The sequence below is a fragment of the Solanum dulcamara genome, chromosome 4, assembly GCF_947179165.1.
Source record: "Solanum dulcamara chromosome 4, daSolDulc1.2, whole genome shotgun sequence".
Classification (NCBI taxonomy): domain Eukaryota; kingdom Viridiplantae; phylum Streptophyta; class Magnoliopsida; order Solanales; family Solanaceae; genus Solanum; species Solanum dulcamara.
The window spans coordinates 81206351-81223649 of NC_077240.1; the positions used below are offsets into that span (position 1 = coordinate 81206351).

Here is a 17299-nt window from a genome sequence, read left to right on the forward strand (position 1 = left end):
TACAAAAAAAGCTCATCTTATAAAGTTATATTATAAAGTTAAAACTTCAAACAGTGTTCTGCCTCCATCTTATATGTTGATATTTTGTACTAGAACTCTTTTTAAGAAGCACTGCTCTATGCTTTTTATTAGATACTATGAAAAACCCCGAGAAATCCGAAAAAACTCAAAAAATCCGAGAAATCCGAGAAATCCCGAAAAATCTGAGAAAAATTGATATCGAAAAACCCGACTTTTATTGATTTGGTTTGATTTATAGATTTAATAACCCGACACAAATAATTTGGTTTGATTTGTAAAAAATTTAAATCAACCCGATCCATGTACACCCCTACTTGTCATACTTAAGTGACTATCTAAGAGAAAGGAAGTCCAAATGGCCTTGATATAAACATAGCAAGTGGAGTATTATATAGTATTTACTAAAAGCTAATTGACTAGTTAACCAAAACCACAAATATTTGGTGCAAGTGTCCCATGTTGTTACTGTTTTTGACTTTATGATCATTCTTCTTTCTTTTTTTAAAAAATAATAATTATCTTTTGTAATTAATCTCTCTTTAATGTAGTGCTTATGAAAGCAAAGCATCATCATCACATCAATATATATTGAACACTATATTGCCAAAATATTTAAGCAATAAAAGGTATCAAAATTCATGTTATTGGGTCCCTAACTAGTATTTCCAATCAAAATACAAATGACATCTTTTCATATCTTTATTTCAAAATACAAATTGCTCTTCGACCCGATTATCTCCTTAATAATTAGAGATCTTAAATTTAAATTGTGAAATAATTTTTTTTTTGATAAAGAGTGTTTCTTTCTTAATAGAACATGCATATGCAACATAAATTCGAGTTTGTCAAAATTCTAAAGTGAATATTGAACGAAAAACACAAAAAAAGTGTTTGAGATCTAAGATTTCAATAGCATGTGAATCATTGGAGGATCTTAACAGATTTTTCATCAGAGGCCTACTACAACTAAATCATCGTCGAGGCATTCCCAGTCTGAACATGCCAAGTTGAGGCTTTTCCCTCCCTTAATTGACGCTAATTTTTAAACGAATTTTAGTAAAACTAATCTAATTTTAATCAAACTTAAATGAGAATTAGGATGACATTATTCTGATTCGTCTTTATTTTTACTATTCCTCAATCAAAGCAATGGATGAGTCATCGAAGAATTTGTGTAAATAATATTGTTTCACATTATATGGTCCAGTTTTATTTAGTACATTTTACATACTTGTTTGATAAGGACCTTAATTATTATGAGGCATAAAAAGGGGTAACATGTAACAATCAAAAATCCAACAAAGAGGTCCATAATTTTGAAAATTTGATCCTTATTTGAGTCTTTGAATAATACTTCCTTTTTTTCATTTTATGTGACATAATTTGACTTGACACGATATTTAAAAAAAATAAAAAAATTTAAAATTTGTGTTTTAAGACAATTCTTAAATATTTGTGTAATTGTAAATCATTTCATTAAGGATAAAAGAAGAATTTTAAAGTTAAAATATTTCTAATTATAGTAAGATGACATTCTTTTTGAGACGTACTAAAAAAAGAGTGCCACATAAAATGAGACAAGGAATTAATTATCATTATGTCTAATCCCATTTTCTAATATTGTTATATTTAAATTGACAATCCTATCTCTTCTTTACTAGAAGGAGAGTCTTTGAGCAACAGTAAAATTATCTTCGTAGAAATCGCCACAAATATTTGCACTAATTTTCTAAATCGCACCCTTGTGATGCGACCCTTCGCATATTGTGCACCAGGTTATCCTTATCTCTTCGTTACTAAGAATCTTTTAATGTTTAACAAGTTCAAAGATATTCATCATAAAGCATAATGACAAATCTAGACATTGTTTATGAATTGTTATAAACTACATATTCCCTACGTAACGTAAGCATATTAAATGCTTGTTTTATTTTATCAACCAAAAGCTTTGCCAATCCCTTGAGGCAAAGTTAATTTCATAAATTAGAAAAGGAAAAGGGTCAAAATTACCCCTAAACTTTGAAAAATAGTTTATTCATGCCCTTCGTTATACTTTAGGGCCAATTATACCTTTATTGTTATACTTTGGGCCAAATATGCCCTTGAGTATAACGGAGTGCCACGTGTCGTCCTCTCAGTGGCCAACTTATTTTCTCTTTTAAATATTTTTTTAATTTGTTTTTAAATCTGTTTTTAAAATTTATTTTTTTAAATCTATTTTTTTAAAAATGTTAATTTTAAAAAACAGATTTTTTTTAAAAAAAGATAAAAAACAGATTTTTTAAAAAAAGTTTTTTTTAAAAAAGATAAAAAACAGATTTTAAAATAAAAAAGATAAAAAACAGATTTTAAAATAAAAAAGATAAAAAACAGATTTTTTTAAAAAAAGATAAAAAATCTGTTTTTAAAATTTATTTTTTTAAATCTATTTTTTAAAATATGTTTTTTTTATTTGTTTTTAAAATCTTTCTTTTTTTTTTAAATCTTTTTTTTTATCTTTTTAAAAAAATCTATTTTTTTAAAATTAACATATTTAAAAAAATAGATTTTAAAAAATAAATTTTAAAAACATATTTAAAAACAAATAAAAAACAGATTTAAAAACAAATAAAAAAACATATTTAAAAGGGAAAATAAGTTGTCCACTGAGAGGCCGACACGTGGCACTCTGTTATACTCAAGGGCATATTTGGCCCAAAGTATAATAATAAGGGTATAATTGACCCTAAAGTATAACGAAGGGCATGAATAAACTATTTTTCAAAGTTCAGGGTTAATTTTGACCCTTTTCCGATTAGAAATCGTGCCTTGTGTTTACATCAAATTGTGTGCATATTAGTATTATTTTATGATCATAATCAAATAATAAGCTACTATGAAAATATGTATTAATTAATTATATTTTTAGTGATAGCATATATTTAAAAAGAACATTTAGATGTGATCTAGTAATCAATCAAAATGAATTGAAAATCGTAATATCTCATATTTAAATCTCAGCGATCAATAATGAAAACACTATGTGATCTTGTGGTAAACATAGTTAATAGTACATCTAAAGACACGTAAATCATAATATGTATTCAAGGGTTACTATAAATACGAATGTGATGAAGTCTTTTACCAAAATTCAGTCAAAGTTCTAACAAACTTCTCCTAAATTAAGTTCTTAGTATTTTCGGACGTATATTTTTATATGATAGTATTTGATTAAATACGGAAATTAAAAAAATAATAATGACTTTCGAATTTTTTGGTTTGAAATATCTTATAAACGTTCATATAGCTATAAAAATTACATTATTAAAATACAAATAAAAAAATTTACATTAAATTATTTCTAAATAAAAGAGATATTTTTTTTGACTTAAAAAAAATATATCACATAATCAAATATAAGAAGCAGTAGTTATATCTCTTCTTTTTCCCCTCACTAAAGTAACAAAAACATAAAACTAAAAAGGGAAAACCAAATAACATAAAATAAAAGTTTCACTATATATACACACAAATATTTGCTTAGTAAACTTAGTAGTTAGCAATCAACCATTTTCAAACATTTCTTGTTTTGCCTATTTTACCCTTTATAAACTTTTTCAAAACTATATATCCATTTGCACTACTATTATATTATCACTATTTCTTCTTCATCATATTATTCTTTCCATCTTCTTCTTGTCTTGAAATTAACCAAAGTATTTGAGAGTTTTTTTTTTATTATTATTTTTTTAGGAAAAAAATGGTGATCAACAAGAGTAGTGGTTCAAGCTACCAAGTGAAATCTCCAATGGCAATAACAATATTTGGACACTTATTGTTCATAGCTATAACAACACTTGTGTTAGTTTGGCTTTTACACTTTAGAGAAGGACTTGCTTTCTCTTCATCCAACAAGTCCAAGATTTTCAATGTAACTTATCGTAAAAATAGTGTTTGCTAGTCACTTTTTGGTTCTGTCTTTGAAAAATATCTTTTATCCTTAAATGTTAAATTATCATACAAATAGCGTAAGCTAACCACTTTTCGGCCTTGTCTTTTTGAGAAATATTTCAAATTTCAGAACTAAAAATTTAAGGTGATTATTTTCTAAAGTTTCACTCGTGAAATTTAAACTTTAGGGTCGCAGCTATTTTCAATTATAGAGGGTGAAAAGTAATTATTTGTGAATTTTTACCTAACAAGTATCTTTTTTTTTTTCAAAACTAAAGAAATCTGCAGGATATATTGGGGTTTTTTTTTCTTCTTTTTTTCTATGTTTTATTTGTTAAATTTCTGTTGTACTAATTATTTGGGTATTTTGGTACTTGCAGATTCACCCAATGCTTATGGTTATTGGATTTGTCTTAATGGCTGGAGAAGGTAGGATATTATTTTTCTGACATTATCAGAAATCCTTTTTATTTTTTATTTTTACTTTTTATTTTTATTATAGTATTATTTTTGGCTATCCAACTATTGCTTTAGATCACTACAATGAATAAAAGATTTTACAAGAATAATAAAATTGCCACTATTTTATATTTAGCGGCAATAATAAATATTTTTATCCGTTTAAAAAAGAATGGTCTAATTTGATTTAGCACAGAATTTAAAAAAATAAAAAAAAGACTTTTCAATCTTATGGTCTTAAATTCAAGTTATATCAAATGTATTAAAATATCCTTTAATTTTTTGGTCTTAAACCTACAATGTGGAAAATTAAAATTGAAGTGTTACAAAAAAGGAATCATTCTTTTTTAAACATACTAAAAAGGAAAAAAAGACATTTTTTTTGAAACAGTATCTTTTTTATTATAGTAGATATTGTTCTTTTCCTCGGTTTTTGCTTCTTCACTTCTGTATTTTTAAAATTTGATTTTGAAACGCTTTTTTTTTGAGTCAAGTGTCTATCAAAATCTCTCTACCTCACACAAGATGGGCCGTGGGATAAAGTCTGTGTACACTTTATGCTCCTAAACCACACTAAATATATTATCGTTGTTATTGTTTACTTTTTTCTATTTTAATCAATGTTCTCTTACTAGGTGATACTAAGGAGGGCCGGACTTTTTCTTTTAAATTTGTTTCTCTTACTAAATTATGAATTAACAATCTAAAATTTGGATTTTTTTTTAACAGCAATAATGGCATACACAACAACTCCAACATCAAGGAAGAATCATAAATTATTTCACATGATTCTTCATTTGATAGCTCTTTTGACTGGAATTATTGGAGTAATTGCAGTTTTTAAATATCACAATGAATCTGGAATTCCTCATGTGTACACACTTCACTCTTGGATTGGTCTTTCCACCATCATTCTCTTTGGTTTGCAGGTAGAAATTAGTACAACTTAGTCTCTATGTCTCAATTTACGTGATACAGTTCGAATTTCGATAATTAAATCTTTTAATTTTGATCATGAATTCAGACATAAGTCATAATAAATAAAAATATTGTCAAAATATTTACAAAACGTTAAAAAAAATTATAGTAAAGAAAGACTCATTTGAATCTCGAAATTCAACATATTTAAACGTTCTCCTCTATTGTTTCACTGATCGTTATTACCACGACATTTTTTTTGCTAGTGGATATTGTCCTTTTTGACCTTCTTATTCCCCGGGGCGCGAACGTCAACAAGGTCAAGGGTGGCACCATGGCATGCCCTAATTGGGATCACTATTTTCTTCATGGCAATTGTAGCTGCAGAGACAGGCTTGGTGGAAAAATTCATATTTTTGGGCCTTAGAAGGAACCAAGAAGGACTTATAGTTAATTTCATTGGGCTTTTGATCCTCCTTTTTGGAATTTCAGTTGGTGTCACTGTTCTCATGTAAAATTCACAAATAACTACTTTTCATCCTTGCAATTATTAGTTAAATATTCAAAAAAAAATTATGTTATTTCGTGTGCTATAAAGAATTACTTAGTCCTTGTATGGGTGGTTTGGTTTTGTATATTTTTTCACTACATATTTTTTTTTCCTTTTTTTGTTTATTCAGGCGTTAATTCTTGTATTTAAAATGGCTTTGTGAATAGGCTGTTTTTTCTTTTAGTCGATTGATTGGAAATTTTCAAAACAGTGTCAATAATTATATTTAGTGTGATTTTATACATGGAGTTTAAGAAGAGTGAAATATACACACATCTTATTCTTATGTATATGAGATAAAGAGGTGGTTTTTGATAGACCCTCGACTCAAAAAAAAAAAAAATCAAAATAGATTTGATAACTATAAAAGTAAAGGAAGCTTGATGAAAATATCAAAAAAATACTTTAATACAAGGAAAAAAAAAATCATCTCCAAGAAAACTTGATGAAAATGCTGTCTTGAATGGTGGAACTGAGACCTTGAATAGTTTAAGCCATTCACTAGCAATCAGATGGTTGCAAGAGAGAGCCAGCAACAACAATCTCTTTGCTTCATCTGCCACGGTATCATCCCCGAGTCTCGTTCAACAGCTTCGAGGATTATTCCATGGCGATGCAAGTACCAAACCCAATCAAGGAAGAAATGAAAGTTATTAACATTGGTTCCAGGCCTCTGAACACATACTACAACACTTCCCCGAACACATACAAATCAGAATGTATATTGAATGGCTTTTTCCAGTGTGGAAGCACTCTAGCGCGATGTGTACCCCATCATGCCAAGCACCCCCTTGGTCTCATCAACATACAAGGTCTTCTCGTGCCAGGAAAAAATCACTGAGGCGTGCATTGAAGTTTGAGTCGAGGCTCATAGTGTTGTTGTTCCACTACAAAATATTTCACCATTTGACAGAGAAATTAAGAGTAAGAAGGTTAGCCTTCACCATTTAATAGAGAAATTCGTTGATATCAAGTGTTAACAAATCACTGCCAAATACTATATGAATTCTTTGTATTCATTATGCTCTATCAACAACGGTAGGATTCCAACTTCTAAAGGTGGTGATGGCCCGTGCTAACACTGGTCCAATATTGTGATATCTAAGGTTAGACAAGTGTGTTCACTATTTAAAACTCAAGCAAGCATCTATAACCATTAACCATTGTGCTGGTTTCTCTAGACAAATGCATCATGTTGGATGTTCCTGAAGGTCACCAATCATCGATCAGCCACATGTAAGCTATTATGATAAATTAAATGACTAAGATGTGGACAAAATCATTATCTCCTCGGATCACCTAAGCCGCTTTCAAGACTAGAAATAAATATGCAGTAGAATACAGGGACAGAAAAAGAAATCGGTTTCAGGACCAAAAAATCATTGGTTAACTTACAATATAAAAGAGAGACAAAACCAACCCTTCATACGTATATGCATTTACCTCAAGAAAAGATCAGTGTGGGAGTGCAATGCCAAAATCTATAGCAGGAAATCAGAAAATAGAAACGTATGAAATTGTGGTTTTTGTCCAATTGATCGTTTTCTATGGAACTTTTTTTATAGTTGAACAAACCGGAAAGATAACCTCCATGGACATAGCCACTAAAATTGTCACTTGTGTGTTCTCCTGTGAAATATCCGCCCCACTGTTTCCTGATGAAAGAAAGAATGTCATTGTAACAAGAGCATTAAGTAGTTTTCTCAAGCACAGTTTTTGCCCACAACACTGGCTAATCAAAAGTTTGAAGAAGCTATTTCCAACATCGTTGGGGTTCCAATTGGTAGTTCTGTAATTTAAATAAGATGAACGAAAGTTCGAAATAGAAAAATGTGTCCGCCAAGAATAAACTAAGCCAATATTTGGTTTCAAAATCAACTTAAATACAGGTGTTTCCAAAAATTTGAATAATGGTCACTAGACTGGTGAAGACAGTCCTGTTCTATGTAGTCTCAACATAGAGGACTCGCAAATGAGACCATTCCTCTATGACACAACTGTACAATTTAATCAAGACTGACAATACAGTCTTGTGTCAGTTATTCAAAATTCTGTAAATTTGATTAGATGGGACGCAGTAAATTACTATTGTCAAGTGAGAAAAGAAGAAGATTGCTAACCTTAATATCATGGACGAGTTGATGATTTGCATATATGGGGTAATTACTGTGGCTACCACGCTTAAACCGATTATTCCACCAAGGTAGGACTAATATGTCGGTGGCATCAGGAATGTCAGGCCCAAACATGTTTCTTAACACTTCCATTGCTTCTCTTAATATGTCTCTTGATCAGATAGCTCCCACACATTTCGACTCACCATTTGTCAAGGTTACCACCAGCATATTGGAGCCCAGGTAAGCATTTCTCATGTGCTGATGACGTGAAAAAAGATCAACATCAAAATACAGCTAGGAGCAGTTCTTGAGCACAAAATGATGATGCGTCGGGCAGACATATTAAATTACAGGAATGAATTGGTCCTCCATATTATAAAGCTAGAGGAAAAAGGTTCAATAGGAAAAAATAGAAGTCTGAGGTTGATGCAAGTGTACTGTTGTATTCTCTCAATGAGATGTCTTAAGATACATAATTCGTAGTCAAGTTCTATTGGCAGCTCCAAGAGGGGGTTCGTAGCATGAGGCATTCGTAAAAAAGGTAGCATTGTTTTGATGTGTGTGAGTGCAGAAGACAAAATTATGCTCAGATGAGTGTACAATTGTATAACCAAGAAAATTTCTCGTGCAAAATCAATACATGGACACGAGTTCGAGCACTATACTAATGTTCACACAAGGAAGTGGTACTCAGGAATAACATAGTGCATCAGAAGGACCAACATCATTCTTAAACTCACCAAGAACCTCTGAGGCTAGTTACTTGAATATAATTGAACTCCAGGATATCAAGAACAGAAGCCTCACCTACTCTTCATTCAAGAGTTTATAGAAGTATGACTACAATGAGAATGAAAAACATTCAACAGGCTCATAAGTAGGAAAATAGAACATATATGTGAAGTGCAACTGGGATATAAATCAGTCTAACAAATACAAACGCCATGAACAATTTAATAAACTTGCCCATAGAATATAGGTCTCTTGAAGACTTAACACACGAATAAATATTTAATGAAGAGAGATCATATTTTAAGACATAAATGAGGGTAGAATAGTCAAAAAAAATCCTTCTTAATTAATGTTTTCTCAAGGGGCACGTAAAAGAGAAACACCATAGATAATTTGAGACGGAAGTTTTATAAAAATTTCCCCTTAATAGGAAGCAAGATTTGGCATTTTTGTAAGAAAAAATGGATCTTGGGCAAAACTCAACCCGAAAAGCTAGCTAATGAGGTGAGGAATGTGCAAAACCCTATAAGGAAACCAGTTCCACAACCGATGTGGGACACTTAGCAATGGGCAATTTATTAAATTGTTCATGGTATTGTACTTAAAGAATCATTTATTTCCTAGTTGCAATTTGAGATAAATTTCTGTTTTCCAATTAATAAGTTTGTTGAATTTTTTCAATTTTCAAGTATTGTGCTGCTTTAACCTCTATGAAATAAGAAGAATTAGAGAGTATCGGTGGAAACACTTATCCCAGTCCCCCTTAGTTCTTCAGCGTCCACATCATGTTTCATTGACACAAAACATGTCATTTATTTACTAATTTATATTTTCTTTAAGTAACAGGCAGCGATGGATGGTCAGACTTTAGTAATCTAACTAGTCTTGGAAAACATGCAGTTGATGATCTTCCTGCGTCGACCTCCCTTTTCCCAAATCCTCATTCTATGACATCTCTTCAAGTGGACAAAAAGATATGAGGCCTATTGTTCCTTATACAAATGATGTTAACGCTTGTTTCACAGCTATCAAAACGATAGAAGATAGATGGTAAGTGAAACGATTGAAGAAAGATGAGTTTGATAGCTTGGGAAGCGTTGTACGCATCAAAGAAGCAAGGGAACAAATGTTTCAGAGTCGTGCAGATGATACACGAGGAGAAGCAGTGAGTTTAAGGCAGTTGTCTTGGCTGGAGAGTGAGAAACTGCACAAAGAGTATTATGAAAAACTCTCCAAATTATGCATGCAGAAAACGGAGGAGAAAAAAATTGGAAGAGCTTAAGACCTTGCAGAATGCTCATTCTGATTATTATGAGATGAAAATGAGAATGGATATGGAGATTGCTGGCTTATTAAACATTATGGAAGCAGCTAAACAGCTACTGGTATAGCCTAATCTCTTCCTAGAGTATTTCTCTAGTGATTGTGACATTTACTTAGTTTTCTTGTTGCAAGTTTTTAAATAGTAAATGGTTGGTGAACTATTGTAAGTCTTTGAAATACCTTCAAGTTACAATGTTTGGTTCATTTTTTTGCCATATAAAACTTAGCATTATTCAATACAAGGTTTGGTTCCAATTTTCTTTTCCGCATAACATAAGATATGATGGAATCTATATATTATTTTATGCGGGATAGTGTATGGAATAAGAATGTGAGGATTAGTAATAACCCATGCGTTACTAATTCCCACATAACTTGCTTCTAAACCAAGTGATCCTTCAAAATAGTTGACTATTTTCTTTTAGCTCAGTGGCTTATTGTTATTAAATTTGTGTTGATGCTCACTTTGGGCTTTGGAAAACCATATGCTATATTAAGACAACCATGGATAGCCTTTGGCTAAATCTCATCGTTGGAACAATTGGAGTCCAGAAGTATTGAACGTACAATATAACACTGTCATATTTTGTAGGAGTTTTTAGTGTTACATGTAAGTTTTCCCAAATATTACTTTCTCCGTCTCAGGAAGGGGAGCCTTGGAGTAACTGGTAAAGTTGCTGCCATGGGAGTAGGAGGTCACGGGTTCAAGCCTTGAAAACAGCCTCTGGCAGAAATGCAAAGTAAGGCTGCATACAATCGACCCTTGTGGTCGGGCCCTTCCCCGAACCCTGTGCATAGCGGGAGCTTTAGTGCACCGGGCTTCTTTCTCCGTCCCAATTTATGTAATGCACTTTAACTAAGATCAAAGATGGATTAAAAATTTGAGGCTTGTGGGTTTTGAATTTTTTTATAAATACATATTTGGTGAATTTTTGTTTGGACTGAAGTCATTAAGTTTGTCAAGCCCGTACTTCTCATGCTCCGACCTTAACTCGGCTAAAAAAAGTTTTTTTCAAAATAGATTTGACAAATACAAAAGTAAAGAAAGCTATGGTGAAAATATTAGAACAAACATACTTACACAAAAGTAGAAAAAATCATCTCCAAGATTCTTCTACAAAGTACTTTAAAAGATGGTTTGGACATGTGAAGAGATACACGGATGCCTTAATATAGAGATGTGAGAGGTTGGCTAAGGATGATTCAAAGAGGTACAGATAGGCCAAAAAAGTATTGGGGAGAGGTGGTTAGGCAAAACATGACGCAATTTCAGCTTACCGAGGACATGATTGTAAATAAGAGGTTTTGGAGGACACAAATTAGGGTAGAAGGTAGTAGAGTGTTGTCGCACTTACCTTCCATACTACTAATTGTAGGCAGCATTAGTCTTGTAGTTTCTTGTCCTTCGATTTCTGATACTATTTGTTGTTTCTTTATTTCGACATATTATTTTGTCATAGTTATTGTTCAAAAGAATTCGTCATGCTTTCTATAGTATTTTTTTCAAGCTTCCTCACTTTTGTTATTTCTATTTTAGTACAGCTTTGAATTGTTTTTCCTTTAAGCTGAGGGTGTATTGAAAATATCCTCTCTATCTCCAAGGTTGTGAGAATATTGTACATTCACCCCTTCCAGATTGCACTTTGTGAGATTTCACCGGGTATGTTGCTATTGTTGTTGTAGTATTTGGAGGTTAGTGACCCTTATCATAATTTTGACGAGCGTCAATGTTTAATTGGCTCATTTTGAGGTTATTCACAATGGTCATAATTTGGACAAGTGTCAATGTTTAATTGGCCTATTTCGAGGTTACAGACACTTGTCACCTCCTCAAACAAGATGAACCTATATTCATTTGCATCTAATGCATAGGTAAATATGCATCTAATGCACTCATTCTAAAAAAATAGAGGGTGGACGAGGACTTGTAGGATTACATATTCTTCACATAAATCCAATCATTAATATACATGCATCTAATGCACAAATATGTTGATCAGAGTCGGTATCTAAGCTTCTTTATGTGATATATTTTCTTTTTTAGTTTGTACCAAAGAATGATATTTTTCTATATTTAAAAATAATTTAACTTTAAACTTCTTATTTTATCCTTAATAAGATAATTTATAGCCACACAAATATGTATGGTTTGTTTTAGACCACAAATTTAAAAAAGTATTTTTTTCTTACTTAAACTCCATCCGAGTCAAGGTCGGAGCTAGTATGAGAAGTACGGTCTAGAAAAAATTTAATAACTTTGGTCCAAACCTTATATATTTGTTGAAAAATTCACTAAATATGTATATATATAATAAACTCCAAATCCCACAAACCTCAAATTTTTAATCCATCTCTAAACTCAATTAAAGTGCATTACATAAATTGGGAGGGAAAAAGTAGTATTTTGGGAAAACTTACATGTAACACCAAGAACTCACAAAATGTGGCAGTGTTATATGATATGTTCAATACTTTTGAACATCAAAAATCCAACTGTGCCAAAGATGAGACTCAGCCAAAAGGCTATTCATGGTTGTCTTAATATAGCATATGATTTTCTAAAGGCCAAAGTGAACAAAACACAAATTTGATAACAATAAGACACTGAGCTAAAAGGAAAATAATCAACTATTAGAAGGATCACTTGGTTTAGAAGCAAGCTATGTTGCTCGGAATCTTCAAAATTGTCATCGGGTGCGTGCATATCCTTCAAAAGTAGTGTAATTTGGAGTATCTGAAACACCTGCGGCAACATTTTTGGAGAGTCCGAGCAACTTGGGAAGCATGTTATGCGGGAACTAGTAACACACGGATTAATCACAAAGGATTATTAATAATCCTCGCATTATTATTCCATACACTATCCCACATAAAATAATGTATAGATTCCACCATACTTTATACATGTACTAATTATAGGGAGAAAAAAAACTGGAACCAAACACTGTATTAAATAATGCTAAGTTTTATATGGAAAACACAAATGAAACCAAACATTGTAACTTGAAGGTATTCTAAAGACTTTATCATAATTCACCAACAATTTACTATTTAAAAACTTGCAACAAAGAAACTAAGTAACTGTCACAATTTCTGGAGAAATAGGGAAGAGATTAGGCTATACCAGTAGCTGTTTAACAGCTTCCATTCTGTTTAATAAGCCTGAAACCTCCGTATCCAATCTCATTTTCATCTCACAATAATCAGAATGAGCATTCTCCAAAGTCTTAAGCTCTTCCAATTTTTTCCTCCTCCTTTCCTCTGTTTCCTGCAAGCACAGTTTGCAGAGTTTTTGAGAATACACTTCCTTCAGTTTTTCCCTCTCCAACCAAGCAAACCGCCTTAAACTCGCTGCCTCTCCTCGTGCAGCATCTGCACGACTCTGAAACATTCGTGCCTCTGCTTCTTTGATGCGTACAATGCTTTCCAAGCTATTAACCTCATCTTTCTTAAATCGTTTGAATGACCATTCATCTTCAATCGTTTTGGTAGCTGCGAAAGAAGCGTTAACATCATTTGGAAATGGATCAACAGGCCTCACATCTTTATGTCCACTTGAAGAGCTCACGTCAAGGAATGAGGATTCGAGGATAAGAGAGGTCGATGCAGGAAGCTCAGTAACTGCATGTTTTCCAAGACTAGCTATATTACTAAAGTCTAACAATTTGTCGCTGCCTGCTAATTAAAGAAAATATAAATTAGTAAAAAATGACATGTTTTGTGTCAATAAAACATGAAGTGGACACTGAAGAACTAAGGCGGACTGGGAGAAGTGTTACCATTGATACTCTCCAATAATTCTTAATTCATAGAGATTAAAAAAGAGCAACACTTGAAATTTGAAAATATACAATATACTTATAAGCTATGTTGCGCGGACTCTTTATTTTTTTTGTCGCACCCGTGTCGACACGAGACGGGTGCGGGTGCAGGATACATGTTGGATTCGGTAAACCCACATCAGATACTTTGACCAAGTACAGCCCACATCAGATACATCAGACGGGTGCGGGTGCGGGTGCGGGTGCGGGTGCGAGATACGTGTGGGAGTTGGTCAACACACATCAAATACTTTTCCTCTTGGTCAATATTCGTTGCTTCATGTTTCAAGCCAAACAGAAAGATGCTAAATATTCAAGCGGTTGTGTTTCAATTTTTGGTAGACAGTAGCAATGATCTGTAAGGAGAGTTGGTGGAAGATATTGAATGACTTTCTTTTTCTTTTCTGAGGGGAAGAATATCTTTATCTTTATAACAATATTTTTATAATATCCCCGCACCCGTATCCATACTCGGATTCGTATCCCCGAATCTTAAAATTTAGATTTTGCCAAATCCAACTCTCGAATTCGCATCCGTCTCGGACACCCGCACCTAAGTCCGAGCAACTTAGCTTATACATAGGAAAAAAGAAAATTTATCACAAATTGCAACTAGGAAACAAATCATTCTTTAAGTACAATATCATGAACAATTTAATAAACTTGCCCATTGGTAAGTGTCCCACACTAGTTGTGGGATGTGGAATTGGTATCCTTATATGGTCTTGCACAATTCGCATCTCATCATCTAGCTTTTGGGGTTGAATTTTTTGCTCTAGATCCATTTTTTCTTATCATGGTATTAAAGTCAGACTCATCCCAAACTCTTGGTTACCCGGTGTTGGGTCCCCTACTATGTTGTCCACGCTCCAGTTGGCAGGTTGGAGGAAAGATAAGTGTCCCACATTGATTATGTGAAGGTCCATTTCTTATCACCCATAGACTATAGCTTTCTAGAAATTGTAGGAGAGCTATAAGGGATTTCAATAATGTTCAATTTGACAAATGCAAGTCATAACATGCGGCATATAAGTAAATCAATTTTCGTTCTTCATCCAATTCTTATTACTCCAGTAATTTGCAAGATCCAAGAATACAACAAAGGAAAGGCAGAGAATGATATCTGATGAAAAGCTCACTACCATTGTTGCCGATTGTGGTTATCTAAGCGCATCGTTAATTGTATATATCCCAACACAACCATTTCAAACGGAAGTAAAATAACCATTTTCGTGGTTTGTGCACCAAAAATAAAAAAATTAGGGATGAATATAACACAAGGAAAACTAGTACGTTGTAAAATGGAGACTTGTTCTTAAGCTAATAAGATAAAATCAATTGGTTTGTATACATACCGCTGAAAAATTGAAATATGAAATTGCAGGCCTCGGAAGGGGAAATCATCTTTGTAACTAGCTTTGTACGCAAGACATCAGCCTTAACATGTAACTCCTTGCCTTTCATATCTTTACTCCCTCGGAAGATTTTTCGAACACAATCAAGCTCTTTCATCAGGGTCTCCTCACCCCAATCCTTCGCACAAGACATGAACACGTCCTTAACGAAGCCAAACATTTCCGAAGCATGACCACATCCGAGACAGTAAAATTGCATCTCGGTTGTCCCAGAAGGGCCTTTGAAACATGGGCCTGGCTTTATAAGATTTCGATGAATACCACAAACAGCATGACACCAATGTAAGCATGCATCACACCCTACCCAACTGCAAGTATTATTGGCACAGTCGAAGTTCAGACATACAAGACACATGCATTCGCTGCAGAATCCCTTCTTCATTGAACAAATCTTGCAGCTGCAATCCTCAACAGGCAGAAGCCTCCTGCAATTTATGTTTCGACACCTTTCAATTAAGAAAACTTCAACCAATTCTGATGTTAAAAGGCGGGTGTTTTCCGATAAGAAGCTTCCAAGACCTGTTCTTATTGCAACCAAGAACTCTAGTTGGATCTTATGGCAGTTCAAGAGAGTCTGATTGGTAAGATCAGATCTCTCATCAAGTCTGTTCTGAAGGCTAAAGAACTCATATTTCCTTTCCGGCATTGTAATTAGGTTCCTCAAGTATTCTTTTGTTGATTCAATTGTTTCGTCACCAAGCTGTTGCACAATCTGAGCAATAAGAGGAATAGGCTCTGACACTATTCTTCTAAGTATTTTCTGTTGCCTAGAAAGCCCATATGCTCTTCCTCCATCCTTTTTCTCTAAACGTTTCAAATATCCCGAGCCTCTTCCCCTCGAATCACCTAACTGACCACAAACCATTATGTCTAGAAGAATAAAATTTGCAGAGAGATTAAAAGACTTACAGATTGGAAGGAAGAAACTTCAGAAATTTCTATCTTTCTCTTTCTGTCTGAGCAAAAATATTTTCACACCTTTTTTATGCTGAAGCATGAAAGCAAAATCCTATCTGTCTTTACAGGTAGACATTAGCAAAATGACAAAAATGGTTTGTTATGTCTGAGGATAAGTTCAAAGTAATTTGTTAAATATAATCTGATTGTAATTATTGTCTCCAGAGCTTTTTGATTTTGAGTGTCTATTTTTTTGTTCATATTTTTTCTCTTTTTTCCCCTCAAAATCTCAGAAAAATACACTAAGAAACAAGTTTTAGTTAATCAAATAATCTCAAAAAGAGAACCCGGCTTCATTAATATGTTTAGCGCGATGAAGTCCACAACGACATTTATCAATAGGTTTGATATAAAATTGCATAGATCAGCAATCAGCACAACAATATGTGCTACAGCTCAATGAGAATTTTTTTTCTCGAAGAAATTCAATTCAATAACCTCTAGAAGAGCATAAATCTCATAGGTGATTAGCTCCTTTACTAGACAAGGATGTATAAACTCTCATCATCTCTTTGTTAGATTATCAAGTCACTATATTTTACCATAATTAAACAGGAAAAGTGATATGTACATGCTCAAATCACACATTATCCTGACTGAAGTTCAAAGAATAAGTACAAAAGAATATTTATTAGGTATAAGTGAATTATAACGTGATCAAATTCCGAGCTCGGACAAACAAAACTTGCATTTCTCTTCAAACTAGTACCTACAGAGGTTCTCCAATGACCGCCTCAAAAAGTCACACAAAAATCTATGGTTTGTTTTATACCACAAATTTCAAAAGTATTTCTTTCTTTATTAAACTCCATCCGACTCAAGGTCAGGTCTAGCTTGGGAAGTACGGGCTCGAAAAACCAACAACTTCCACCCAAACCCTATATATTTTGAGAAATTCACTAAATATGTATATATAATAAACTCTAGAACTCATAAACCTCAAATTTTGGATCTGTCTCCTTAGTCAAAGGCTATCCATAGCTGTATTAATATAAAATATAGTTTTCCAAAGTCAAAAGTGAACATCAACACAAATTTCATTAGAATAAGCCACTT

The 17299-nt window shown here is 32.8% G+C and overlaps 2 protein-coding genes across 2 annotated transcripts; one reads left to right on the top strand and one right to left on the bottom strand.

Moving 5' to 3' along the window:
- The first annotated feature begins 3659 nt into the window (after nt 1-3659).
- Nucleotides 3660-6042, top strand: LOC129885213 (probable ascorbate-specific transmembrane electron transporter 1). Its single transcript, XM_055959410.1, has 4 exons — nt 3660-3931; nt 4332-4380; nt 5140-5339; nt 5595-6042. The coding sequence occupies exons 1-4, from the start codon at nt 3761-3763 to the stop codon at nt 5841-5843; spliced, it is 669 nt and encodes a 222-aa protein (XP_055815385.1). The 5' UTR covers nt 3660-3760; the 3' UTR covers nt 5844-6042.
- Nucleotides 6043-6127: 85 nt separating this feature from the next.
- On the bottom strand, nt 6128-16255 carry LOC129884428 (protein OBERON 3-like; the record flags this gene model as incomplete). The annotated part of the gene is made up of 5 exons (XM_055958726.1): nt 6128-7533; nt 7999-8253; nt 13175-13728; nt 15227-16136; nt 16196-16255. Coding segments are annotated over 4 exons (1608 nt in total), but the record flags the coding sequence as incomplete, so codon positions are not given.
- Between the last annotated feature and the right edge of the window lie 1044 nt (nt 16256-17299).

Bases quoted from the DNA above. Each gene is read 5' to 3' on its own strand.
- LOC129885213 (XM_055959410.1), top strand. From the start codon at position 3,761: ATGGTGATCAACAAGAGTAGTGGTTCAAGCTACCAAGTGAAATCTCCA. The intron at 4,381-5,139 runs GTAGGATATTAT...TTTTTTTAACAG, and splicing joins TGTCTTAATGGCTGGAGAAG to CAATAATGGCATACACAACA. The intron at 5,340-5,594 runs GTAGAAATTAGT...TTTTTTTGCTAG, and splicing joins TCATTCTCTTTGGTTTGCAG to TGGATATTGTCCTTTTTGAC.